The sequence below is a fragment of the Grampus griseus genome (genome assembly GCF_964374135.1).
Source record: "Grampus griseus genome assembly, chromosome: X".
Classification (NCBI taxonomy): Eukaryota; Metazoa; Chordata; class Mammalia; order Artiodactyla; family Delphinidae; genus Grampus; species Grampus griseus.
Genome location: NC_138999.1, coordinates 88525683 through 88552000, shown reverse-complemented (window position 1 = coordinate 88552000; position 26318 = coordinate 88525683). Strand labels below are relative to the sequence as shown.

Genomic DNA, 26318 nt, shown 5'->3' with positions numbered 1-26318 from the left:
CCCCTTGGGCCTGTTATATCAGGGGAGAACAAAAGGACCATTTCTCCAGGCCTAGAAGCCCACTGTCTAAAAGGGAGGCTGCTCCACTGTCCTCTAGAGAGGGCGAGGGATGGAACCTCATTCCCAAACTCCCACTTACCTGGATAGGTGATAGAAGCTATATGAGGAGGAGTTTGTCATCTGTGAAATGGGACTCATCTTTAACACAGAGCTGTCCTGACGGGTGAATGAGAAAACCTGGGGCTAAGGCAGGCATTATGGAAAGGTGTTTCTCATTGTTTCTCCTAATGAGAATGTAGATATGTTTATGAAGGAAGCAAATCTCTCTCTGGTATGCCTTGAGTTCAAAGTTTTAAAGACAGAAGGATCTCTAGCTTCTTGGGAGACTCAGAAGCTCCTAAGAGCTGCCCAACATCGTGCCTCTGAGCAGACCCTAACCCAGTTCCCCACGCTGGGAAGACAGGCTTGCCTTTGACTCACCTGGTGAGCTCAGTGAGAGATGGCACCAGGGCAGCAAGCCGTAGTGTTTGCCTAACTGCTGCTCCTGGACTGCTGCGCATGTTAATACGTTTATAGGAAAATTCTAGACCTGTCTCCCATTCAACAGTGCAGGGGTCCTCAGATCATGCGTCATCCAGCCACGTCACACCACAGTTTCAACCATGTGCTGCCTCCCTGTGAGACAAAAACCTAAAAAGTACTACCATTTCATTGAAATACAATTGTCCCTTCTTCCATTCACTAATAAATAAATATATATTGGGCTTAAAATTTATACTATTCCATTTGAGGTGTCTCATTAGCTCTGTAGTAGAAATAAGATAAGAAGGAAAATTAATATATGGGCAAATTTAAGAGTTACAAATGAGCTGAGATGGCTCCTTCACATTAGCTGTTAACTTGCTCAAGTTTCAAGGCACTAAAGATTAAATAATCCCTCCTTGGACCCCTCTTCCCCATTCAGCCACAAGCCTCTCTTTCTCATTGTCTCAGTCTCTCTATTTCCTTCTCTCTCTCTCTCTCTCATGATGAGATCTCATTTTCTGTAGATAAATATAGAAATATATAAACATGCTTAATAAATATGTAAACACCTACATAAGCAAACTTACAGGAAGATATGATGAAGGTGAAAACATTCAACGGTTACCTCTGGGAGGTATGTTTTGGGGTAATGATTTTTTCCCCTCCACATGTACTGTGACATATACAGTGGAATGAACCTCATGCACACTCCTGAACACCCAACTGTCTGTTAATACAGAAGCAGCATCCATGAAATTAATAAAAATAATACAAGGCTGCTCAAAATAACTAGGTAGCTTTATATGTACCACGAATGAAATGTTCAGATTAAAAATGACTGAAATAAACAAGGAAAACAAATTACCTTCAAGTTCCCATTAATCACTCCTCAACTCCTCCCAGCTCCCTCCTATCCCCATGCAACCCCAGCACTCATTTCTGAGACCACTAGAGGTTCATCTCAGATGGGTGGAGGATGCCTGCATGATGTCCTGCTGCTGCTGGGAGAGGGGTGCATGGAGCTGGAGGTGGGTGTAGGCAGTGGGATGGAGAACACACTCTGGGTCTCACTGGGGTCGGCATCCCTCACAAACAGCTCGTCATTCACGATGCACAGACTGAAGGAAAAATGGGCCCTCAGACAACTGGTGGATGGACACCCACACCCCCAATACTGACTCTGCTCCCACTGGCACTCAGCAACCAGATTCCTTCCACATCCCTCCTGTGTCTGTCTCCCAGGTTCCTTGACTGGTACCTCTGCCCCTCCCCACAGAGCCCACCTTTGGAGAGACTGTCTACCACCTTCACTCGATTTATAGGTTTATCCCCAACCCACGGGCAATTTCGTATTTACCCTTTACCACAGCCCAAGGGCTGGACGCTCTGATGCCCATTCTCGGAAGAAGACACTGAGTCACACAGAGGTCATGTGACTTGACCAAGATAACACAGCGAGTGAGTGTTGTTTCAAGGAGAGAACCCATAGGCCGATTCCAGAGCCCACGCTCTTCCTAACCACTAGGCTACACTGCTCCTGGGATCTCCCTGCTGGCTTTCCACAATGCCGAGTAAACCTAAGGTCTTTGCCACCACATTCCCACGCCCCTGAGCCTAGGTGAGGATGGGCATTCCCACCCACAACAGGGCTCTCACCTGGCGTAGCGGGCAGGGGTAGCGATGAAGGTCCGGGTGAAGGCACGCACACAGCCCTGAGAACTTCCTTCCACTTCAACAGCAAACAAACAACAGTACCCCTTAGAGCCACACGTGCTGTACACGCTCACATGGCGGTCCCCAGTCAGGGTGTGCCTGGACACTCATGCTGAGAGGGCAGTTGTTCACGGGGGCCAGGGTGTCGGGAATGGGGAGGGCAACTATAAGAGCAGTCTGCACCCAGTGACAGGACCCCTGACGACCACCACACAAGTTCACGGGGTGCATTTTTCACAGCCGCCCAAGAGGTGGATACTACTACCCTGTTTTGCAAATGAGGAAACCGAGAGGTTCAGTAATGGCCCAAGTTCTCAGAGTAAGGATCTGGGATGAGAGCCACCAAAATCCACAGCCTGTGTCCCCAACGCCCAGGGTGTGCAGGGCAGACAGGCATGGACACAGCTCAGACCTGGATTGTCTGTGGGAAGCCTGAGGGCAGGAGAACACAGTGGGGAAGGGGAGGGGAGAGGAGGGGAGGGGAGGTGGGGGAGGGCAGGTGGGGAGGGGAGGGGTGGAATGCAGGGAAGGGAAGGGAAGAGAAGGGAAAGGAAGGGAAGGGGTCAGGGAAGCTAGGTGGTTCTGGGAGTGAGCCTGGCCAGGGGGAGGCAGCAGTGGGGCCTCTGCGCTGGGGGTCTACACACACTCACCTGCCTTGAACACCCCACTGACGGAGAAGCAGAGCATCCTTTCCTGAAAGGGAAGAGCCCAGGCGCCCAGTCACCACCTCCACCTCCCACCCACCTGCGGCTTCCTGGGCCCACCCGGGGGAGGAAGCAGGCGCTCACCGTCTGGAACCACGTGTCCACCACGAAGGAGCTGAAGGCATGCTGAGTCTTGGGCAACACACAGAGGGTGTGCACAATGACACGTTTTGTGTGCTTCAGCAGCTGGACCCGCAGGTCTGTGAGGGGAGGGGAAGCGAGCGAAGGTCAGGGGCTGCCACGCCCTGGGCCCTATGATTGACCCCTTCACCGCCCTTTCCCACCCAGTCTTCCCATCACACACTCACAGGGGTCCTTGAGCTTCTTCATATTCCTGCTGTCCTTGAAATACTTGCACAAGCTGCTTCTAGGAGACAAAGAGCAACAGTGGGTGGTGGGTGTTTGCAGGAGCTGGCCTGTGTCTGCTGGGGGGCCACACGGCCCGGGAGCAGAGGCTGTACTGTCATACTCACGGGGCTGGGTCCTCGGGGTGGAAGGGAATCATCAGGGAGAAGCAGGCCTCCTCGTGATAAGCACCCGCGAGAACCTGTCTGTCTCCATAGTCATGGATCAAGTAGTACCTAAGGAGGAGCAATGAAGACAGTCTATCTCTGTGGTCTGGACCTCAAATGAGACTTGAAAACTCCCCTGAGCAGACCTGTGCTCAGGTGGCCTCACCTGTCCTAGCCCTCCCTCCCTTGCTCAGCTTCCCTGAGGTACTTACTGCTTCAGGAATTGCAGGACTAGGCTCTTCAGCTCATCAGATCCAAAGTAGCTTCCCTGGAATCAAATGGCACTTGAGACTATGCAGTAGATAAAGCCTCCCTGCAACACCCCAAATGTTGTTTGATCCTCTTCCTGACCTTGCAGAGCTTTACTATGTAGGGAGTGTCAACGTCAACGGTCACTGGTGACGGTAACTCCTGGCCATCCTGGAGAAGGGAAGAGGAAGTCAGCAGTGGAGACCAGGGGAGTGGCCTGGATGATCCGGGAAAAGGATGGGCCCAGGAGGGTGAGGGTCAGAGGTCAGGTGTGAAAGGGTCCTGGAAATTCCATGGGAAAGCTTACAGTGGATGTCTTCATCATGAGGTCCTGGAAGTCTCTAGTGTTATATTCAACTTGTGTGTGTGCGTGTGTGTATTTATGGGTATTTTTCCAGCAAGTATATCCATGTCATTTTCAGGAGTCCATGTCCCCCAAAATGGTTAAGGTTCTGATGCTAATATGTGATCTAGGCAAGACCCAAAGGGCTTGAGGGCAGGTGCAGAGGCCACTGACATTCGTAAGAGACAATGATTTACGTAGGCACTTACCAGGCGTAACAACTTCGGGAAACATTCTCTGATGGCCCTGTCCAAAACCAAAAATAGAGAAGAGGTGGTTGATGGTTCAAGGTTGCAATGCTTCCTTTGAGTTAAAACAGTAATACCATAAACAGAGATCAGTGTGTTCTGGCCAATCCAGCAGCACACTTTGCCCACCTCTGCTCCTGATTTTAGGGGTTTTCAGTCCACTTGCCTGTTGAGCACTGAGCATCTGTCATCTTACTGTCTGAAAGGCACTGTCTCCTCATCTCTCTCAGTATCTTCACTTTAATATTCCTTCCCTGCCTCCCTTCCTCTCCTTCGCCTAGGTAGCTCCCACCCAGACTACTCGGACTCCCTTCTCCAGTGCCACAGGGACCAGCATTTCAAACCCGTGCTGCAGGGCTTCCTTCTCCTCCCTCCCTTCCTCCAGGGCCCCACTGAAGGCTGTGGGGAGAAGAGCGGATGGAGTGGGAGCCCGGGGCTCTGCTACCTCACTGGGGGTCCAGCACTCTGGCAAGACCCCGACACCCCCCAGGGATGGCCCAGGATGCTGGGCCATCGAGGTGAGTGAGGTGGGGCTCAGGGAGGGAGATGGAGGGGATGAAGACAGAAAGGGAGTGAAGGTAGGAAGGGAGAGATGAGAGAGACATAGGGGCACAGAGACAGGGGAGAGAGACAACAAAGAGAAGGGAAAGAAGCTCTCCCGTGGTCGGGGTCAGGGAAGAAGAGAGAAGAAAGGGGAAACGGCACACTTGTTGCGGCTCTTCACCTGCCCCAGAATCGCCCAGACACACCAGGTAGGAAGGGAAAATATGCACGTGTTGGGCTGGGGGCCCACTGGATGCTGGCTGAAACTTTGGCACCTGTGTGAGCTCAGCCAGACTTGGGCATGGGAAACCGAGCAGCCATGGGGGCAGATCTTCCTCAGGAGGAAAGGGTCAGGTCCCAGCTCAGTATGGGGTTGAGGATCCGTGGCCCCCTCTGATGATCACTGTCTTCTCTCCCGATGACCCCTGCACCTCTCTGAGTTGGTTCTTTATCTGAGGAATCATACCTGTCTCAGGCTGCCCAGGGCTCCTGTGAAGGACCAGGCGGGATGATGTGACATGTGCAGGGAGGGATGGGAAGTGCCCCTGAGAGGCCTGTCCTTCAGTCTCCTCTACCACCTCTGCCCTCTGCCTTCCACCCCTGCCTCAGGAAGCCCTCTGATCACTGGCGTTAAGCCCACGTCTGGCCCCTTGACTCAGGGAGCCCTGCTTCTTCCCAAGGAGGGTCCAGCTCCTGGCACTGGGCCAGCAGAATGGATGTCATGACAGCAGCCACCCATGGCCTCAGCCCTCAGCATGGCGCAGGAAAGCCCCCATGTCAACCTGGGAGAGGAGGGGGGATCCCTTTGGAGGAAGGGGAAGAGGGCCCCTCTCAGAACGGGGGAGGCAAACCCCATCTCAGCACGAAGAAGGAAGGCTTCTCTCAGCAAGAGGCCCTGGACTGGAGGACCCTTCTCAGTCCAGGGCGCCAGCATCTGTATCAAGGCTGGTCGCTCCTGGTCCTGGTGAGGAGGAGAAGCCCTGCTTCCTGGGGCACACTCTTGGGAGGCCTTGCTGGAATAGAGCTGGGCGCAGAGAGCTGGAAACAGACCCCAGAGCGCCTGCAGAGGTGAGCAGGTCAGGGGAAGGAAACTCCTCACCGGTGATAGGCACAGAGAAAGCAGAAGGTGGGGCCTGTGATCCTCCCAGAAGACCAGGGCTGCCACCTTTGGCAAAGGGGCACTGTCACAGATAGTCTAGGCTCCCATGGGTGAAGGTCACCAAGAAGGGCGACAGGGTGTTCACACTGACCTTACATAGGTGGACTGGTCTGGGAAGGTGTCACACAATGGGTTCCCTTGCAGCCACAGCTCTTCAAGCTTCAGCCCTTGCATCTTGCTCAACTCCCACATAGACGTCAGCTGAGAAATATGGCGTGGAAGTGGGAAAAGGAATCCCAGGGAAAGAGGGACATCTGGATCCCTGCACCCCCAGACCCCTCCCTCCCACACAGGTACCTTCACCTGCCTCCTGTCATCACTCTGATGGCCACTAACATGCCCCACCCCCCACTCTCAACCCAACTTTGACCTGGCTCCCTCTTCTCACCTCATTTTTGGAGAGGTTCAGGATCTTGACTGTGGGGGCCATCTGTATAATGTCAGACAGGCCATCCAGCTGGTACAGTTTGTTGCTGCTCAAGTTCAAGGACAACAGCTTTGGGGCAAGAAGAGGTAGAGTGAAGGTTACTATCTAGGACCTTGGAGACAAATCTGCCCTCCACCCCATCTCTTCCACCCTCTACCCTAATACCAGCACTGGGCCTACAGCCTCACCTCAGGGAAATACTTTTCGATGACCTGCAGGGTGGCAGCCATGCAGCTTCTTCGATTCAGAAATATATCAATATCATAGCCCACCAAGTCTTCAGGAAGGAGAGGGGAGGGAATAGGATGGCTGAGTGGGGTGTGGGGCCAGCACCAGCCCCTCCCCACGTTACCATCCCTAAGTCTCCCTCCAGGAAGACCCCTCTGCCCTCACCCGCCCTAGAATTACTGCTGTCAGCCGTACCTGGGTCAAGGCGGAGCCTCTGGAGGTCAAGAGCTTGCTGGGAGACATCAAATCGTTTGCTCAAGGTCAGCTGCGGAGAGAGAGATGGAGAGAGCCGCTCTGAGGCTGTGGTGGTGGCAGGGAAATCGGGGGCGAGGGGGACGGGGGACTGTAGGAAGGAGAGGTGGGTCTGAGCGCTGGCACACTACTCGCCGTGAGTCTCCATTACCTTTAGCTGCTCCATTTCTTCTGGCTTCAACTTATCCCGCACAGAGTAGGGAACAGCGGAGGGGCTGACAAAGACAGGTATCTGCAGGAAGAAGAGGTGGGGTAAGCACCAGGAACTCTAGTTCCAAAGAAGACAACCAGCCCCTGGCCTGTACTCCTTCCTCAGGATGAGGTACACGTAACGCCCTCGACACACACCTTTCGGCTCTCCTCGTCACGAATCTTGTAGCTGACATCCATCAATGCAGAGGCAGTGCTAGCTTCCTGGACAAAGAATCGAGCCCCATTTTTCACAAAGTGGAACTACAGGGATTGAATGCAACAGCAATAGAATCAGAAGCCAACAGACCCTGCTGAACCAGGTCTCTCTCTCCCCCTTCCCTGTGCCCACACGTCTGGCTTCGGCATCCTCTCTTACGTCCACTGGAGTGAACGGGACACTGCAATGGCTCTGGATTGACTTCATTAGCCATGTCTTGTCATACTTTATCCCACAAGGAATCTAAGGATGAAAAGAAGGCATGGGAGAGAGGACAGACAACAGGGAATTTAGGCTGGAGGACGAATCTTTTCCTGTTCTTTCCCGGCCTTCTACTGAGCTTGAAAGGGCTTGTAAAGAAGGGACCACTGGCATGATTTCTTATGGGTGTGCGTAATATGGATTTCCTAAGTACTCCTTCTCTCCAGTCAAACTCTCTTCCACATAATCAAGGTGTCAGAGATGATGTTCCTTTTATAAATTTGCAGGAGATCCTACCCAGCGCACACACTGCTTGCCCCTCAGACAAGGTCTCCAGAGGCTCGACCCTCTGTCTCCCACACTCAGCTTGCCAAGCTGAGACCTCCAATGTGGAGTTGCTCCATATCCTTGGCAGTAGTTTCCATCTTTGCTTTGAGACAGGCTCCTCCGTTCTCCTCACGGTCAGCCTGCTCCCTGTACATTGCTTCTCTGAACCTGCCCTTAGATGAACAAGACTGTTAACTCCTGGTAATAAAAAGGACAGATTACAAACTGTCCCCAGTGAAAGAAACCAGCATCTCTACATGAGACCAACACAGCTCCCCCTGCCTTTTCTCTCCTGCACATTCCGTACATTTTACAGGATACTCACTGTGACCCTGAACCAGCTCCCTGGGGTTCCATCTTGTGTGTTCTCCCCCATTTCCCTCTCCAGAGGTTTTCTGTTTCTCCACACAGTAGTATGCATGTGGCCTTCACTTTGCCATCTCACTCCTCTCTTGTTGCCTCGGATGGTACAGGGAGAGCTGCAGGGGGGATGTGGAGAGAAGGACGGTGAGTGGCCATAAGTGCTAAGAAAGTCTTCTGTACACCCTCGCCTCTTTGACACCAGCACTACAATTAGGATTGCTCAACCATTATTTCACTTCTAGCATGCTTCAGTTTTGCAGTGAGAGAAGAAAAACAAGTCCACGGAGAGTGAGAGAGGTGCATAGTCCCAGGGGCTGCTGTGTACAAACCCAGCTGCCTGACCACTTACTGTCTTACTTCGGGGTCCTCCTGGACATCCCTCTTCACCACGTTTCCATCATCCTCCTGGAGGTTTGAAGGCTGAGGCTCACACCCATCGCGTTCATAACGAGGGCTCCTCTCGCCAGAATTACCTGGGAAAGAACTCCAACCTTTCTTTCTTCCTTGAGGTGGTCTACCACCATCACTGTATTCTGAAAAGAGGAACAAAAATACAAGTTTGCAGACACATCTGTGGTCCACTTACCACGTACCATGTCTTAGGCTAACAGCATGGTAGGGCAGGCCAAGTGCCAACCTGGCCTAAGGGACCAGTCCCACAAGCCTCAGAAAGGACACTCTTCTGCCTGCCCAGAGAGGACAGCCTTATCCGACAGATGGCACTATCAGGGGAAGAATCGAGGAGGAGCAGGATGAGGAAGAGGAGGACAAGGAGGACAAAGAGGGAGGAGGGAGGAGAGGACAACTGCGCTGAAACTTTTAAAACAGTGGAGCAGGACTGATAAGGAACCGAGGTGTATGCATCCATGGGTTAGACTGGACACCAGTCATATAGATACCAGGAAGGCACCCGAATCTTGCTTTCTCTCAGGACTTTCCAGCAACCACACCAATACCTCTCTCGTGCTTCCCAAATCCAATGAGCCACCATACCGATTCCACTAACAACCAGCAAGCTAGCTGGACTTCCTTTGCCAGTGAACTTGGAGCTTTAATGTCAGGTGGCACTGAGGTAACAGCCTCCTGAACGGTCTCCCTCCTTCCAGCCTTGCCCTGAACAATACTCTGTTGGAAAGATCCAGAGTGACCTCTCTATTGGGCCAGCCTGAAATGCCTTTCAGCTCAGCAGGCAACTCTTCCTAACTTCAGCCCTTCTATAACAAGGGCGTGAATGATAACCTGGAATGATGTGTCAGCCACCATTTCCCAGTGTTTAGGGATTCTTCCTTTTGCTTTCTATTACTGGTTTTTAATTTGATTCCATCGTGGTCAGGAAACACACTCTGCGGGATTTCAATTCTTCTTTTTTTTTTTAAATAATTTTATTTCTTTATTTATGGCTGCGTTGGGTCTTCGTTGCTGCACACGGGCTTTCTCTACTTGCAGTGAGCGGTGTTACTCTTCGTTGTGGCGCACGGGCTTCCCGTTGCGGCGGCTTCTCTTGTTGCGGAGCTTGGGCTCTAGGTGCGCGGACTTCAGTAGTTGTGGCACGTGGGCTCAGTAGTTGTGGCACACGGGCTCTAGAGCGCAGAATCAATAGTTGAGGCGCATGGGCTTAGCTGCTCCGCGGCATGTGGGATCTTCCTGACCAGGGCTCGAACCTGTGTTCCCTTCACTGGCAGGCGGATTCTTAACCACTGAGCCACCAGGGAAGTCCCTCAATTCCTTCTGAATTTATTGAGGTTTGTCTGATGGTCGAGGAGATGGTCTAACTTGGTGAATGTTACAGAGACCCTCCGGGGAAAAAACTGTACTCTGCTGTTGTTGGGCAGACTGTTCTATTTATGTCATGCAGATCTCATTAGTTTACTGTGTTATTCAGGTCTCCTATATCCTTGCTGATTTTCTCTCTAGTAATTCTGTCACTTGCTAAGGGGGAGGTGGGTGTGGAAAGCCCCCACTATAATTATAGATCTGGCACTTTCTCCTTTCATCTCCATCAGCTTTTGCTTCATGTACTTTGAGACTCCATTGTTTGGTGCGTACACATTTAGGATCTTTATGTCTCCCTGGTGTGCTGATCCTTTCACCATTCTGTAAGGCCTCTCTTTGGCTCTTGTTCATTTTCTTTACTCTGACATCTACTGTACTGGATACTGAAGCTACAGCCACGCTTAGAAAGTGTCCTGGGTGTACCTCACCTTGTCTTCACTCCTAGGAGTTGTGTTGCTGTTCACCCCTCCACCCACAAGTTCTCCCCTCCAACATATCTAATTCACCATGGGAAAAGATTTGGAAGTTTTTCAGCACCTGCAGAAATAATATCGTGTCAATTCTCTCTCCCATGGGTGGATTCACTAAGGGTATTTTATTTTTAACGCATTCCACTGAAACAGTGAACCAGCAGATAATCATACTAGTGGCTTGTGGGGAGGGAGGATTATGGTAATTACACTGTTAGAAACCAGCTTCCATTGGGTTGTAATACTTAAAGTCCTCTAGGTTTGTGTGCTGTGCCTTTTGTACATTAACTATTCCATGTTGTCTCAGGGCACGCTTATGAGTAAAGATCCGCCCACTGTTGATCACTCCACGATGGACTGATTACGACCAGGCCTCAGATGAACTCCTCTGGGGAGCCCTTGCTTTCCCTGTGTGGCCCGCTGTCAGGGCAATCCTGCTACTCACAACCTTGGGACTTTCCCTGTGTGGCACTGGAAGTGAAAGGAAACACAGATAGGGCATTTGACCCACAAATGCCACTTGCTCAGTCCCCAAACCTCGGAGGGGGCCTGGCGTGCTCTCTTTCTCCCACACTCCACATCCAACTGGTCAGGAGATTCTCTCGGCCCCTCTCTCAAAGTATGTCCAGAAGCCGGCCACTTCTCACCACCTTCATTACCACCACCCTGGCCAAGATACCAACAGCTACCTCCTGGACTGTACTGCTGTCCAGCTGGCCCCTCTGCTTTCATCCTGGCTCCCTTACCTGTCTCTTTTCAACCCAGCAGCAGAGAGCAAATCAAATCATTTCACTCCTCTGCTCAACACCACATAACGATGGTTTGAAGCCCACCAACATGTTCAAAAGCCAGGAGTTCATAATGACACTCATCAACAATAACAACAACAAAGAGGAACCTTACTGGTGACCTTTGGAGAATGCCGGGCAACCAACGCGTTTTCAGGAAAATCCAGCAATGAAAGGGAAAAATTCACATTTTAAAGGGAGCAGTAAGGGCATGTGGTCTACGTACGGTGTATAGGAAGAGTCAGAGTCATTTGCAAGAACCCACTTTCCTTCTGAAATAACGTTGCCGAGGGGAAAGTGTAAAAGGGAGCTATATGACAGCTACCGCAGTCCCCCGGCTGACCAACTACGTCGGGTGCCTGAACAGGGCTAGAGACCTCCCTCATCAAGGTGATTCAGACACAAGCAATCTCAGACATCGACTTGTCAAGTATTTGATAGAATAATCCAGTGAAGCTCTGTCACTTACTGCGTATGTGATTTTAGGCGAGTATTTTACCTCTCTGAGCCTCAGTTCCATCGTGCGGTAGTGCTGTTTGCCATGTGTTTCCATTTGTCCCTGTTCCGGCGACCTGGAAGAGCTGTACTTCTTGACCTCCTTTGTTTGGGCAGGGCTGTGTATGTGACTGGTTCTGGCTAATGGGTTGTGAGTGACATGTGCTATTTCTGGGCCAGAACATATGCTTGTTGGATTGAGACCTTGCAGGGTCCTCTTCCCCTCAGGCACAGAGACTGACAACTTTCTAGATGATGGCTGCTCTGTCAGTTTGGGTCTCCAAGTCATTCCAGTAAGAATGGCTCAGACCCCCAAAGTCCACCATCCTGTGAGGGGCATGCACCTGCCATGGACATGTAGTCGAAGTGAGGAATAAGCCCCTGAGATACGGGGACTGTCTATTACCACAGCATAATCTAGCCTATCTTGACTCTTGTATCTTATCTGTGAATTAAAATAACATCCTCTCAGGATTTTTCTGAGGATTAAATGAGAAAACTGGTATGACAAGGTTGCCACAGTGCTTGACATAAAACAGGAACTCAAAAAATGGAAGCTATAATGATTAAATAATAATAACAAACTAGTTTTGAAAAGTGTGGAAAATTGGTATAAAATGAGAGCTATTTCATCCACTCATCCTTACGGGTAAGTTGTATCATCTTTTCAAGAGTGGGGCATTTTATTTTATTTTTAAGACTTCCTAATGACTAGCACTTATGCACTTATTTCTTGCCGTCATGATATCAGAAACATAAATTGAGGTTATATGTAAAGAATGAAAAAGTGGAAAAATTAAGCAAAAGAGAGAATGACTAATGACATAAGATAAAATGAGTTAGCAATAAGTGGTTTCTTAATGAGAAGAACAGATTATAATTATTAGTAAGCATACATTCTTCTTAGTAAACAAAGGTACAAGGTATTAATGCGGCAGAAGAGATTTACTTTGAACAGGCTTTCCCAAAATGTTTCCTGAGGAACACTAGTACTTCCAGTGGTCTGTGGAAAAATGTTCCATTCCCACATAGCTTGAGGAAACTACCTGCTACAGACTGAATGTTTATGTACCAACCTAGTCTCCAAGGTGACAGTATTTGCAGGTAAAGTCTTTGGTAGGTGATTAGGTCATGAGGGAGGTGCCGTCATGAATGGGTTTAGTGCCTTTACAAAAGAGGACCCAGAGAGCTCACTTGCCCTTTCTGCCATGTGAGGATACAGCATGAAGACAGCCCTTTATGAACCAGGAAGCAGGCTCTCACCAGACACTGAACCTGCTGGTGCCTTGATTTTGGACTTCACAGACTCCAGAACCGTGAAGAATAAATTTTTGTAATTTGTAAGCCACCTGGTACATGGTGTTCTACTACAGCAGCCTGAACAAGCTAAGACACTACCCTATTCTTTGAGATTCAAGTGGCATATTATCTTAAAAATATGACAATATAGAAATCCTTTGTACCTTCATTTTTGTATGTCCCATATTTCTTCAATGGATAAAAACATTTTTGTTGTTGCTGTCTCTCAGACATAGTGTCTTGTAGAGCAAACCTGAAAGTGCTGAAATGAGAGGAAAGAAATGGCTATTATATAATACAAAATATATATATCACCCCCTTAACCATCTCTCAAACAATATTTAAATCCCTCACAAATGTAAACACCATCTTTTACTTGCTGCATTTTACTCATTAAGTACCATCTATGTGATTTTTATGAAATGTATCATATATAATTTTACTTAATATGGTTTTCTTAAATAAATTCACTGTTTTTTCCCACATGAAGGAAAGGGGAGAGCTTTTAAGGAATGTAACAAGGAATGGTTAGAAAATAAGGAGGAAAATCAGAAGCCAATAGTGTCTGTCTGGACTAATTTAAGCCGTTTAGAGAGTCCAAGCAGGAAAAGATTATGGCATCCCAACCGCCACACACTTCGAAAAGCTACTGATCCGCAAAGCAAATACAGAAAACAAATTCTGAACCTTAAGGTGCTGGCTACTTTCACACTTTTACTGAAAAAATATCAAATTAAACAAAGTCTCTCTCCTTGCCTCTCTCTACAGAACAAATTAAGAGACAGAAATTCAGATCAGATTTGAAATCATCGATACGAACTGGCATCTAGGAGTTCTCTGGTGTCCCTAATAACAAACGTGGTCTGAGGAGCGCAGAGGACGCCATCACATGGCAGGCAGTGAATACGAATATGGAAGAGAGATAAGAGTAGGGCTTTAATGTGGGGGTTGGGAAGGAAGGGGGAAGGGAGGGGTCCACCCAGTATCCCGAGCCTAGCTGCCGAGAGCAGCCCATGAACGCCTGCCGCCCGCTGTCCCGCCAATTCTGAGTAAACCTCTAGTACCAGCGGGCGCCCCTCCTACCCGACTACCGCCTACCGTCTACCGCCTACCGTGGCAGAATATGAAAGCCGGTGGAAAGGTTGGCATCGGAGCCAGAGCCTCATCAAAGTTCCCCCTCAGCCAGGACAAGTACCTTAATTCTAAAGGTCTTGTTCACCTCTCGGTCTGACTCCTCAGAAGGCTAAGCCGAGCTACCGACCATTCGGCAGGCTCTCCACACGCTGAAAGGGCGCCCCCTTCGGTCGCAACCTTATGGCGTCACGTGACTGCGCGACCTACGTAACGTAACGTAATGCAACGCGCCGCTGTGGGGCCCTACCTGACTTCCAGGGGCTTGGCTTGCGGAGGCCACAGAGTAGAAGGATGCAGGTGACCTCAGGGTTCAGGAGCCCTCAATCGTGAACTGTGACCGAGAGAACTGAGCCTCAGGAGACCACAGCATGTCCCATGACCGTAGAATATACACAACCAACAGCCGAAGGGTAGGTGCGGTGTTCACATGACGGCAGGCGCTTTGCCTGCCATGTGATGGTAGCGGCCACATCCGTGTTGACTCAGGGATCTGAAGATTCTGGTAGCCAGCAATCTTCACGAGATAGAGATGGCTGAGCCTGATGTGTGACCAAGGGGGATATGTGACCGACCATAGCATCCATACGACTCTCAGAAGCAGGTCACCTGTGTGACTTGGAGGGCTGAGGCTTCCACATGCCACTAGCTAGGGAGGGCCACATGACAGGATGAACCCACATGATGGGCAGGGTGTAGGAGTCTGCCATGCTCTAGCGACTTGAAAAGCTGGATCTACCACATGATCATAGTGGCAATAGGTCCAGAGAGACTACACGAGCTCAGGGTTTAAGGGCTCATGGTGCTGACATGGCCAGTAGGTCTGGGCCTGCCACATATCTGTCAGGGCCTGCCACTTGATGGCCGCATCCGCGTGACCATAGCCTTAGGAGCCCACGGTGCTCAAAAGCTGGGTCAGCCTCCTGAGTGTAGGATAGTGACAGCAGGGTTCTCCCGGCTGCATGTTTCAGGAGGCCGTTCTCTTCACGAGACCTGGAGACCTGAGATTGCCCACATTCCTGGGCTTCCCGTTGATGGTGGTGCCTCCGGATGATCTTCCTCAGAACACAGGCTGGCTTCACCTGCCCCAACCCCCTTTTAATGTGCTAATGTGCTTCTTTCATGTGCTAATTCTGTTTCCCTATAACACGTGAAATTTAACACATAAATTAACACATAGCAATGGACTAGGTCCTCCCTAAATCCATAACCATTGCCATATTTTAGGGACCACTTCAAAAACCTAAGTGGTGGGTACAGGTAAGCTTTGTTGCTGTAATTTCATGCAAGTCTAAGAGAAATTAAAGCAAACTCAATAAGTGAATTTTAGCTGTTAATTTGAAAAAAAATGTATATAATGATTACTATGTGTCAGGCACTTTAAAACGTCAAACCCTTTAATGCTGGCAATTCTATAAACGAGGTACTATGATTATTATTCCAGTTTTCACAGATGAGAAAGTGGAAGCACAGATGTGTTAAGTCACTTGCCTAAGAGGTAACTGAACCTATAGGTGCCAAACCAGGGTTTACTCTCAGGCACCCTGGCTCCAGACTTTGTGTTTTGATCACCCACAAGAGTCTCCAAAGAAAATTAAGAATAATTCAGCCTTCCTTATTCAGACTAACTGGAAAGCCATCCGCAGTTACTGAAAAGTTGAGATCATAGAGGACCTCTTTAAAGTGCCATTTAAATAATTTCCAGTACTATCAGTAATTAGAACAAATCCAAGCTGAAGCCAGGTAAGGCCCTCGGATTCATTTTAAGGTATAAATATAAACTTATCCTTAATAAGTGAAGTATTTCTGTATATAAAAGTCGGTATAAAATGCTAGACGTTAGTTGAAAACGTTTCCTTCTTTTATTTTTAAACACTCTAAAAAGAAATATTGCAGACTTTATGGCTCTTTTTCTCTAAAGAGAAAAAGTGCAGACTTTATGGCTCTTTACGGAATTCCAAAAGTTAAAAGTGAGCAGAATCTGAATTAGATATTACTGCATTTATATTTTGTTTGCATCTTCCTAGAAAGGACAGAGAAAGGGAAAGGAGAATATACAATATACTTTAGTTTTTTTTTTTAATTGCAGTTTTACAAACGCCTCTTTTGCTGATTGGTGCGGAAAACTGAAGATCTGTCTGTATATCCAAAAGAGATTTGACGTGATCTTGCCCGTTTGCTGGCTTAGGCAAACTTAATGCTATACAAGCAGTGGGATTATTTTGCCGGCACCCTGCAACGTGGCATGGCTACATAAATAACCTGAAGAAAATACAACAGACCAAATTTTGCACCATGGTTAAATTTGAATATACTAGTAAGGATAACAGACTGTGTTTGTAGTTCTAAGCCTGTCGAAGGAAGTAGTGATTTTTTGGAGTGACTCTGTTTGGGCACATTGCTGTTACTTAGATAATTTTGGAAAATTATTTATGGGACACATGTAAATGCAGGGTATGAAAACGGAGCCACGTGTTTACAATAGAGCCTATTATGAAACCTCAAGATGGATTTAGGAAGCATCTGTATACAATCACTGGATGGAATCCGACATCAAGACCTGATGTCTGTCCCAACTGTAGCTTCTGTAATGGACAAATCCACTAATGGTGATTGAGGTCAACTTCTTTCACCAAAAGGCAAACCCTGGAGTTCTAATTATAACTTTACTTGGGAAGGGTCAGATATTCTCCTGTCAGAACTAAAGGTCGTATCATTTATTCTTGCCCTGTGATGATTACCAGGAGTTATTTTAGGATTTAAAAATATATTTAGTTACACCAGTGGTTGCCCGTCAGCTCTTTGTAACATACATTGGGGAAGGGACGCTAAGGCTATGGGTAAACACCTGTATGAACACAGCCTATATGAGCTAGGCAGTTTAGGCACTGCATGTATCAGGTGCTGTGTCTGTTTAGGTGAGGCAGGCTGATAAGCTATTCTTCTTGAATGTTGTTTGGCAAGGTTTACTGGGAACAACTTTTACTTCTTTTATATTTCTGTTTTGGGGTGGATGTTTAGGAGTGGCTTTGTTTAACACAGAGAAATGGGAAAGGAGAATAACAGACATTTGTGATGCTGCTAAATTAAACTCAAATGCTTTTGGTTCAAACACAAATATGTACTCAAGTAGAGATCCTATGTGAATTTACTTTCAGAAAGTAAAATTGACTTAATCTGGTAACATTATCCAAGAGAACTTATGAGATATTGCTGTGCCTTTATAGAAATGGTAATCGAAACATGTTTTTCTTTGTTCCTTTAAGAAGCTCATTAATTAACTAGAAGTGACTTTACTGTCAGTGTCAAGCAATGGGAAAGAAGAGAAACAATTGTAGGTAGTGCTCCCTGTCAGAGTACTCAGTGTGCTCCCTTCCCCCAGCACAGTGTAAATTTTAACAGCTCTACGTGATGAGCTCATTCATGGGGACTACCACAGCCTGGAAACAGAAAATTACATCCACCGTGAAAACTTCTTTTGAGGACAAAGAATGGAAAGGGGCGAGAAGGCAGGGATTCCTTACAGGGTTTTTGCTCATAAACTATGTCATTTGTGATGGTATGATTCTCTGATACACTTTGAAAATCCCATCCACGTGAAGACCACTTAAAAATTAAATAAGTGTGTTTCAAGGCTTTAAAAATTATTAGACAGGGAGAATTGAAGTGGTCCTAGCTTGGCTCTTGTTATCCACTCATTGTAACTATTTTTTTGCCACCCCCCCCAAATAATTCTAACTATAGACTTTGAAAGTATTGTGAGATGGGTTTTTATGTAAACAGCTACATTGTTTCCTTGTTACGATATCACACTGGCATCTACTGCTGGTGGATATGTTCCCATATGATGTAAATGAGTGACCTTTGCCAGTTTTCCTTAGAATAAAAGCAGGCTTTGAGGACTAAGTTCTATCAATGAACTTTGCATTTCCATAACATCACCAGATGATTTTTAATTATCTACTTCATGTAGCCTGTTTGGGGCCAGTGATAATCTAAAATGTACATGATGCTCTACCTTTTTTTCCCACAAAATCTGGAAAAACATGGCCTATCCTGTGCTCTCTAAAAAATGACAGGCACTTGCAATAGTTGACTATCACTGGATTCTGAAATTCTAATTTAGTCTAATGTATCTGTTATTATATGGGACACTTTGATGTAATTCAAAGTCTCCCACATAGGGAGGGGGATCAAGATGGTGGAGTAGGAGTATGTGGAGTTCACCTCTCCCCACAAACACATTAAAAATACCCCTACATGTGAGGCAATTCTCACAGAAAACCAACTGGAAACTGGCAGAAGATCTCCTACACAACCAAAGCTGCAAGGAATATCTCAACATATCCAGGAAGGACAGAAAAAATTTTAAAGGCATGAGGATGGTCCTGACACCCCTGGGAGAGATATGTAAAGGAGGAAAGGTACACATAGGCAGACCCTTGCCCCAGGGAGCCCCCGTGCCTGCTGAAATAGCCACTGGGATAGATGGAGGGGATGGAAAAGCCTAAATTCTACTCACAAGGAGTGCATGCATTCTGGCTTGCTAACAATCAGGGCAGAGAGAGACTGGCACTGGCGGCTGCTGCCTTGCTGCACTTCCCAATCCAAAGCACACACAAGGTGGTGGGGCCACAGATGCACACAGCAGCTGAGCATTGAATCTTAGGTACACAGGTCCAGGGAGAGGACTTGATCTAGATGTGTGGAGACAGCCCGGAGGGCCTGGTGTATGGTCTGGGCCAAACCAAGGAGCCCATTGTCAGCCCACACATAGTGGGGGCAGGTCCTGCCACAGTGCCCATTGTCAGTGTGCACACAGTGGGGGCAGGTCTGCCCATGGTGGACTTTGCCAGCACCTGCACCAGATGGCGCCATGGAAAGGCACAGCAGCTGGGCACTGCATGTCGTTTATTTCACGGTGGGAACACACTGGCCCCGCTCAGTCTACACCATAGCTTGGAGCCAGATCTGGAGCTGACAGGTCCTGGGAGAGGTCTGCCACAGAGGCAGCCCAGGTTCCAGGCAGCGGCACAACCACCTCAATTCCTGTAGCCACAGGGCCCCGGCCGCCAGCACCAGCCTACTCCACACCACAGCCCAGCACTAAGTCTGGGATGAACACAACAGAGAAAGGGATGCAACCTTGGGCTGCTTCTTGGCAGAACCATGGATGCCTGCACGGGAGGCACATAGGTTTGTGGTGACCACACGGACGTCATTAGCTTCAGTGGTCACCTCCTTTACATCTGGGCATGTGCTTAGGGGCAATGGAACCTGACTGAACCTGACCCTCAGGGCTTCTACTCCAACAGCTGGGAAGCAGACCCCAGCCCCAACAGGGCTGTGACACCCATAGAGCAAAGAGGAGGCCCGAGCCAACAACCAGTGCAGGCTCTGGTCAACACAACTTCAAACACACCCCCTATCAAGGAAACAAGGGCCAGCACACTTTAAGGAAATATGTGGCAAGCACCCACACCAAAACCAGCCCTTGCACCAAAAATATTGGACTCATACCGTCTACACAGGGATCCTCCAACCTAAAAACACCCCTTCAAGAACACAGTAGATTCATGCTTCTCCTAAATTCAGAGAGAAAGAAAGTTGAGTGGAATGAAAAACAGAGGAACTCTTCCCAACAAAAAGAACAAGAGAAATCCCCTGAAGGAACAAATAATGAAAGAGACCTCACCAGTCTACTAGTCCCCAGATTCAGAAAGGAGGTAAGAAAAAGGCTAAAGAAATTAAGAAAGATTATTGATAGAAATGCAGATCCCTGCAACAAGGAACTAGAAACTCTAAAGAGAAATCAATCAAAACTAGACAACTCAATTGCCGAGACAAAAAACAAACTAAAAGCAATAAATAGCAGACTAACCAAAGCAGAAGAATAGATAAGTGATCTGGAAGATAGAATAATGGAAATCACCAAATCAGAACAGCAGACAGAAAGACAAATTTTTAAAAATGAAGAAAACATATGAGACATTATATAAGAAATATATGAAACATTATATTATCCTTTATATAGGATAATATAAAGCATGCATTATATGCATAATCATATGCATAATGTGCACAGTCCTATGCATAATAGGGGTACCAGAAGAAGAGGAGAGAGCAAAGGAGATAGAAAATATATTTGAAGAAATTATGGCTGAAAACTTCCCAAACCTAAAGAAGAAAACCGATATCCAGGTACAGGAAGCACAGAGGGTCCCACACAAGAAGAACCCAAATAGAGTGACACCAAGACGTAGCATAATTAAAATGGCCAAAGTGAAAGATATAGAGAACTACAAAGTCAACTGGGAAACAAGGTTTAAAATGGCAGTAAGTACATACTTATCAATAATTACTTTAAATATCAGTGGACTAAATGCTCCCATCAAAAGACAGAGAGGCTGAATGGATAAAAAAAAAAAAAACAAGAATGTACCATATGCTGCCTATAAGAGATTCACTTCAGGGCACAAGACACAGACACATTGAAAGTGAGGAGATGGAAAGCTATTTCATGCAAATGGAAACAACAAGAAAGCGGGCTTAGCAGTACAGATATCAGACAAAATAGACTTAAAACAAAGTCCGTAAAGACAAAAAGGACATTATATAATGATAAAGGGATCAATAAAGAAGAGGATATTACACTAGTTGGCATATATACAGCCAATATAGGAGCACCTAAATATATAAAACAAATAGTTACAAACATAAAGGGAGAAATTAACAGGAATACTATGATACTAGGAGACTTTAACACCTCACTGACATCAATGGACACATCTTCCAGACAGAAAATCAACACAGCAACAGAGGCCCTAAATGACACAGTAGACCACTTGGACCTAATTTATATCTACAGGACACTACATCACCCCCATAAACAGAATACACATTCTTTTCTAGTGTGCAAGGAACGTTCTCTAGGCGAGGCCACATACTAGATTAGAAAACAAACCTCAACACATTTAAGAGGATAGAAATGACTTCAAGCATCATGTATCACCACAATGATATGAAACTAGAAATCAACCACAGAAAGAAAAACGGGAAAAGAATGAATACATGGAGACGGAACAACATGCTACCAGAACACCAGTGGGTCAATGATGAAATCAAAGAAGAAATCAGGAAATACCTCAAGACAAATGACAATGAAAACACAGCCTTCCAAAATCTATGTGATGCAGCAAAAGCAGTCCTCAGAGGGAAGTACATAGAGATTCAGGCCTTCCTTAAGGAACAAGAAAAATCTCAAATAAACAGAAATAGAAAAAGAATTAGAAAAAGAAGAACCAAAAAATTCCCAAAGTCAGTTCTTTGGGAAAGATCAGAGGGAAAGAAAGAAAATAGAGATAAAAATAGAAAAGATCAATAAAACCAAGGGCTACATTTTTGAAAAGACAAAATCGACAAACTTCTAGCCAGGCTCACCAAGAAAAAAAGAGAAAGGGCCCAAATAAACAAAATAAGAAATGAAACAGAAGCAACAACTAATACCACAAAAATACAAAAAAAAAAAACCCACACAAAAACCAAAACATATAAGAGAATACTATGAACAGTTTTATGCCAACATGTTAGACAACCAAGAAGTAATGAACAAGTTTCTAGAAATATACAGCCTGCCAAATTTGAGTCAAGAAGAAACAGATAATTTGAACAGATCAATCACCAGAAGTGAAATAGAATCTGTAATTAAAACAAAACAAAAACTCCCTGCAAACAAAAGTCCAGTACCAGACAGCTTCACCAGTGAATTCTACCAAACATATATAGAACTTATACCTATACTTCTCAAACTCTTCCAAAAGATTGAAGAGGAGGGAACAGTCCCAAATTAATTCCATGAAGCCACCATCACCCTGATACCAAAAGCAGACAAAGACACTACCAAAAGAGATAATTACAGGCCAAAATTTGTGAAGAATATAGATGCAAAAATCCTCAACCTCATATTAGCAAACCGAATCCAATGCTACATTAAAAAGGATCATACACCGTGATCCAGTTGGATTCATTCCAGTTGCTCTGATAGCTTTATGGAAGTTCCCTTGTATGTTATTTGTTGCTTTTCCCTTGCTGCTTTTAATATTCTCTCTTTATCTTTAAATTTTGCCATTTTAACTACAGTGTGTCTTGGTGTGGTCTCCTTTGGCTTGACCCTGTTTGGGACTCTCTGTGCTTACTAAACCTGGATATCTCTGTCCTTTCCCAGGTTTGGGATGTTTTCAGCTATCATGTCTTCAAATATGTTCGCTGCCCCTTTCTCTTTCTCTTTCTCTTCTCCTTCTCAGACCCCTATAATGCAAATGTTAGTACACTTGCTGTTGTCCCAGAGGTCTCTTAAACTGTCCTATTTCTTTTTCTCTTTTTTTCTTTTTTCTATTCTGCTTCAGTTATATCTACTACTCAGTCTTCCAGCTTGCTCGTCCATTCCTCTGCATCATTTCATTTACTATTGATTCCATGTAGTGTATTTTTCATTTCAGTTATTGTATTCTTCTCTGTGTGGTTCTTTGTCATATTTTCTAAATCTTTGTTAAAAACTTCTCACTCTGTTCATCCAATCTTCTCCTGAGTTCTTTGAACATCTTTATGATCATTACCCTGAACTCTTTATCAGGTAGATCGCCTATCTCCACTTCACTTTGTTCTTCTTCTGGGGTTTTATCGTGTTCCTTTGTTTGGAATAGATTCCTCTGTTGCCTCATTTTGTCCAATTTGCTGTTTTATTTCTCTGTATCTGGTAGGTTGGCTCCATTTCCCAACCGTAGAGAAGTGGCTTTTTGTAGGAGACGTCCTGTGTGACCCAGCTGAGCTCTCCCCTCTGGTCACCAGAGCTATATGCTCTAAGGGTGCCCCCTGTTAGGGCTGCATGTGTCCTTCTGCTGTGACCAGCACACTACTGTGGGTGGTGTGGTAGGTGTGGCTGGCCCCTGGTCCAGTGGGTTGCCAGGCCCTGCCTTGTGCAGACGCTGGTGGCCACTGGCGAGTGAGGCTGGGTCATGAGGCTGCTGGCTGCAGTGCCCCAGGAAGTCCCGGGATCAGCGCTGGCCCACTGGTGGGTGGTGCTAGGCTCTGCAGTGGGTGGTGGTGGGGCTAGAGGTCCTGTATCTAGTGTCAGCCTGCTGGTGGGCAGGGCCAGTTCCACATGGCTGGCTGCCAGGTTTGGGGGTGTCCAAAAGCTGGTGTTGGCCCACTGTTGAGTGGGGCTGGATCCCAGGGCAGCTGGCTGACGGGTGTCTTGGAACTGGTGTTGGCCTGCTGGTGGGTGGGGCTGTGGCCCAGGGAGTCCTGGAGCTAGCGCTGGCTCGCTGGTGGGCAGAGCCAGGTCCCTGGGTCTCTGGCTGCAGGGCCTTGGATTCCTGAAGCTAGTGCCGGTTTGCTGGTGTGTGGGGCCAGTTCCTGACATGGCTGGGTATGGGGTCGAGGGTGTCCTAAAGATGGCGTCATCCCACTGGTGAGTGGGGCCAGATCCAGGAGCAGCTGGTTGAGGGGCCCAATGTGTCCCAGAGCTGGTGCCAGCCTGTTGGTGTATGGGCTGGGTCCTGGCATGCCAGGCGGCAGGCCTGCGGTGGTTCTTGGGCTAGTGTTCCCAGAGGAATATTCCTTTTTGCATATTTACAAATATGTACATTAACAGATGTTCTTTAATTTTATTACATTTTCATGAGACTGAATTTCTTCTAAAAGCTTGAAGCTTTTAAAGATATTCCATATTGAAATTTAATGGTGCTCTTTAAAGAAAATTGTTGCTGATCATAAATGTTGACAATTTTCTTGCTTCTCACCTTTCATACCTTTATGAACTCTGTGTTGTATGTGTACAGAATGGTAATACTTGATGAAATTGTAACTATAAAGAATCCATTCCCTTCTAGTCAAGCTATCCTGACACAATAATATCAAAGTACGATGGTAAAGAGAAAGCTTTGCCAAAACTTTGAGAAAGAAAAAGAGATTTCAGTACGCTACCATGGATGCCTTTGTGGTCCTTCCTAAACTTACTGCAGGGGTGAGAGCTCTAGTGCTTTGTAGCTACCCATTCGCTAATTCAATGTAGGTATTTCCTGAATAGAAGTATTTGTTACCTGGAAAGACATAGTAGTTGAAAACCATTTGAGCTTGAGTACTGTGGGTATTATGCTCATACTGATAATTGTGCTTTCAAATGGTGCCTGAAGGTGAATATTTTTCTTTACCTACGCAATATACATTCCTCATCTTCCTAAGTGGTCTCAAATTTTCATTAGTGCATTTCCTCCCTCATACAGTCACATGTTTGGGGGAAATTTGCCTGCTAGTTCCAAGGGTGAGACCAGAGTTACTCTAGATCTCACGCAATAATCCTATGTCCCTAGCCACAGTCATTGGTTCAAGATTGGGCCTGAGTCTTTATATCTTTGAGCCACTAGATCAACTAACCTAAAGTCTCCTCTACCTCTGGGCTCTCAGTTATATAAGCAAGTATCTTTCCTTATCGTATACACAAAAGTGGATTTTACTTTCTGTTACTTGTAGCTTTGTTACTTACTGCTATATATGTTTTTGAAGATATGTTATCGGGTGAATGTAAGTTCAGAATTTGTAATCTTCTCAATACATTTTCTTTTATGGTTTGATAGTAGCCCTCTTGGTTGCAATTGCTTGATGTCTATTTTGCCTGATAGTAATACAAATTAACCACGTTGCTTTCAGTTTTACTGACCATTGGTATTTTTTACCATCACTTTATTTTCATCCTTTCTGACAGTCTACTCTACCTGCTTCATGAACTACTGAAACACGTTCATAATGCCTGCATTAGACTGTTCAGACTGCCAAAACAAAAATACCACAGACTAAGAGGCTTAACAACAGAAATTTGTTTCTCACAGTTCTGGAGGCTGGAAGTACAAGATCAAGGTGTGAGCAGGGGTGATTTCTTCTAAGGCCTCTCTCCTTGGCTTGAAGATGGCCATCTTCTTGCTGCTTTTTCACATGGTTGTCCCTCTTTGTATACACACTTCTGCTGTCTCTCTGTGTGTCCTAAACTCCTCTTCTTATAAGCACACCAGTCAGATGGGATTAACATATCCCCTAACAGCCTTAAATTCACTTAATCACCGTTTAAAGGCCCTATCTCCAAATCCAGTCACATTCTGAGGCACTGGTAGTTAGGGTTTCAGGATATGAATTTTGGGAGAACACAGTTCAGTCAATAACAGAACCTAATGTTAAGATGACGTTACTATAGAAAACAAGAGAGCAGAGGCAGGAGCAATGATGCGGAGCAGGCAGGAGGATGGTATGTTAGGCTTTCATTTTCCTATAGCTTCTCCAGTTCCTAAAATTCTCGAATGGCCAATGAATCCCAGGCATTTGACTGAGAAATTTGCATTGCTACTACCTCAGCCTGGACCTAAGGGATGGGAACTAGTATTCCATACTAGTTAATAGCTCAGCTTAAAATCTAACACTTTCCTCTTATCAATAGATCTGCTATTTTCTTCCAAGATACTTGACCCTTCTTAACCTCAGCTTCTTAATTAGATACAGAGACAAAATAATTAGTCATACAACTCCAACTGTGAGAATTAAATGAAATTGAGATCTACTTCTGCACATAATCAGGGCTGATTGCTGGGTGGAAGGTTTGGAAAGCTGTTTCCTCAGCCATTTATGCACAGAATATTCAGGCTCATTCTATTCTAACAGCTCTATGTTCTAGGTCATGCCACAGCATTGTCAATGAGACATGCAGAAGGGGAAGAGTTGCGTCTGTGCACTGGGGTTAGACCTTTTGGGGCCCCAATTATCTCACCAAATACCTCCCTTACTATTTAGCAACCAGAGCCACTATTTCGACTCCTAATCTTCAGGAAGACAGAGACATTGTCTGAATTTGTTCATGGTCCTATCTTCCCTTCTTAGCACTAAGCTTGACATGCACTAGGTGCATGAATGGATGAATAAGTGGATGAATGATAGTTATATTCCACACATATATCTTTCTTCTCTGACAGTTAGTAGCCCCTGGCAGCCCAGGTTCGATCCCCGGTTGGAGATCTAAGATCCTGCAAGCCACGCAGCACAGCTAAAAAAAAAAAAAAAAAAAAAAAAGATGGATGCATTATGTTGAACACAAATTATAGCTCAGTGAAGTTGGTT

General features: G+C 46.4%; 1 protein-coding gene across 1 annotated transcript; it reads right to left on the bottom strand.

Annotated features, from left to right (window-relative positions):
• Positions 1-1486: 1486 nt before the first annotated feature.
• Positions 1487-23580, bottom strand: LOC309817579 (nuclear RNA export factor 2-like; the record flags this gene model as incomplete). The annotated part of the gene is made up of 20 exons (XM_082646864.1): positions 1487-1643; positions 2182-2254; positions 2889-2931; positions 3027-3142; positions 3251-3309; positions 3416-3523; positions 3667-3722; positions 3806-3920; positions 4221-4292; positions 6088-6218; positions 6385-6492; positions 6612-6700; positions 6847-6916; positions 7055-7135; positions 7252-7356; positions 7472-7555; positions 8166-8319; positions 8553-8736; positions 11280-11356; positions 23132-23580. 20 exons carry the CDS (start codon positions 23578-23580, stop codon positions 1487-1489), a joined length of 2331 nt encoding a protein of 776 aa, XP_082502990.1.
• Between the last annotated feature and the right edge of the window lie 2738 nt (positions 23581-26318).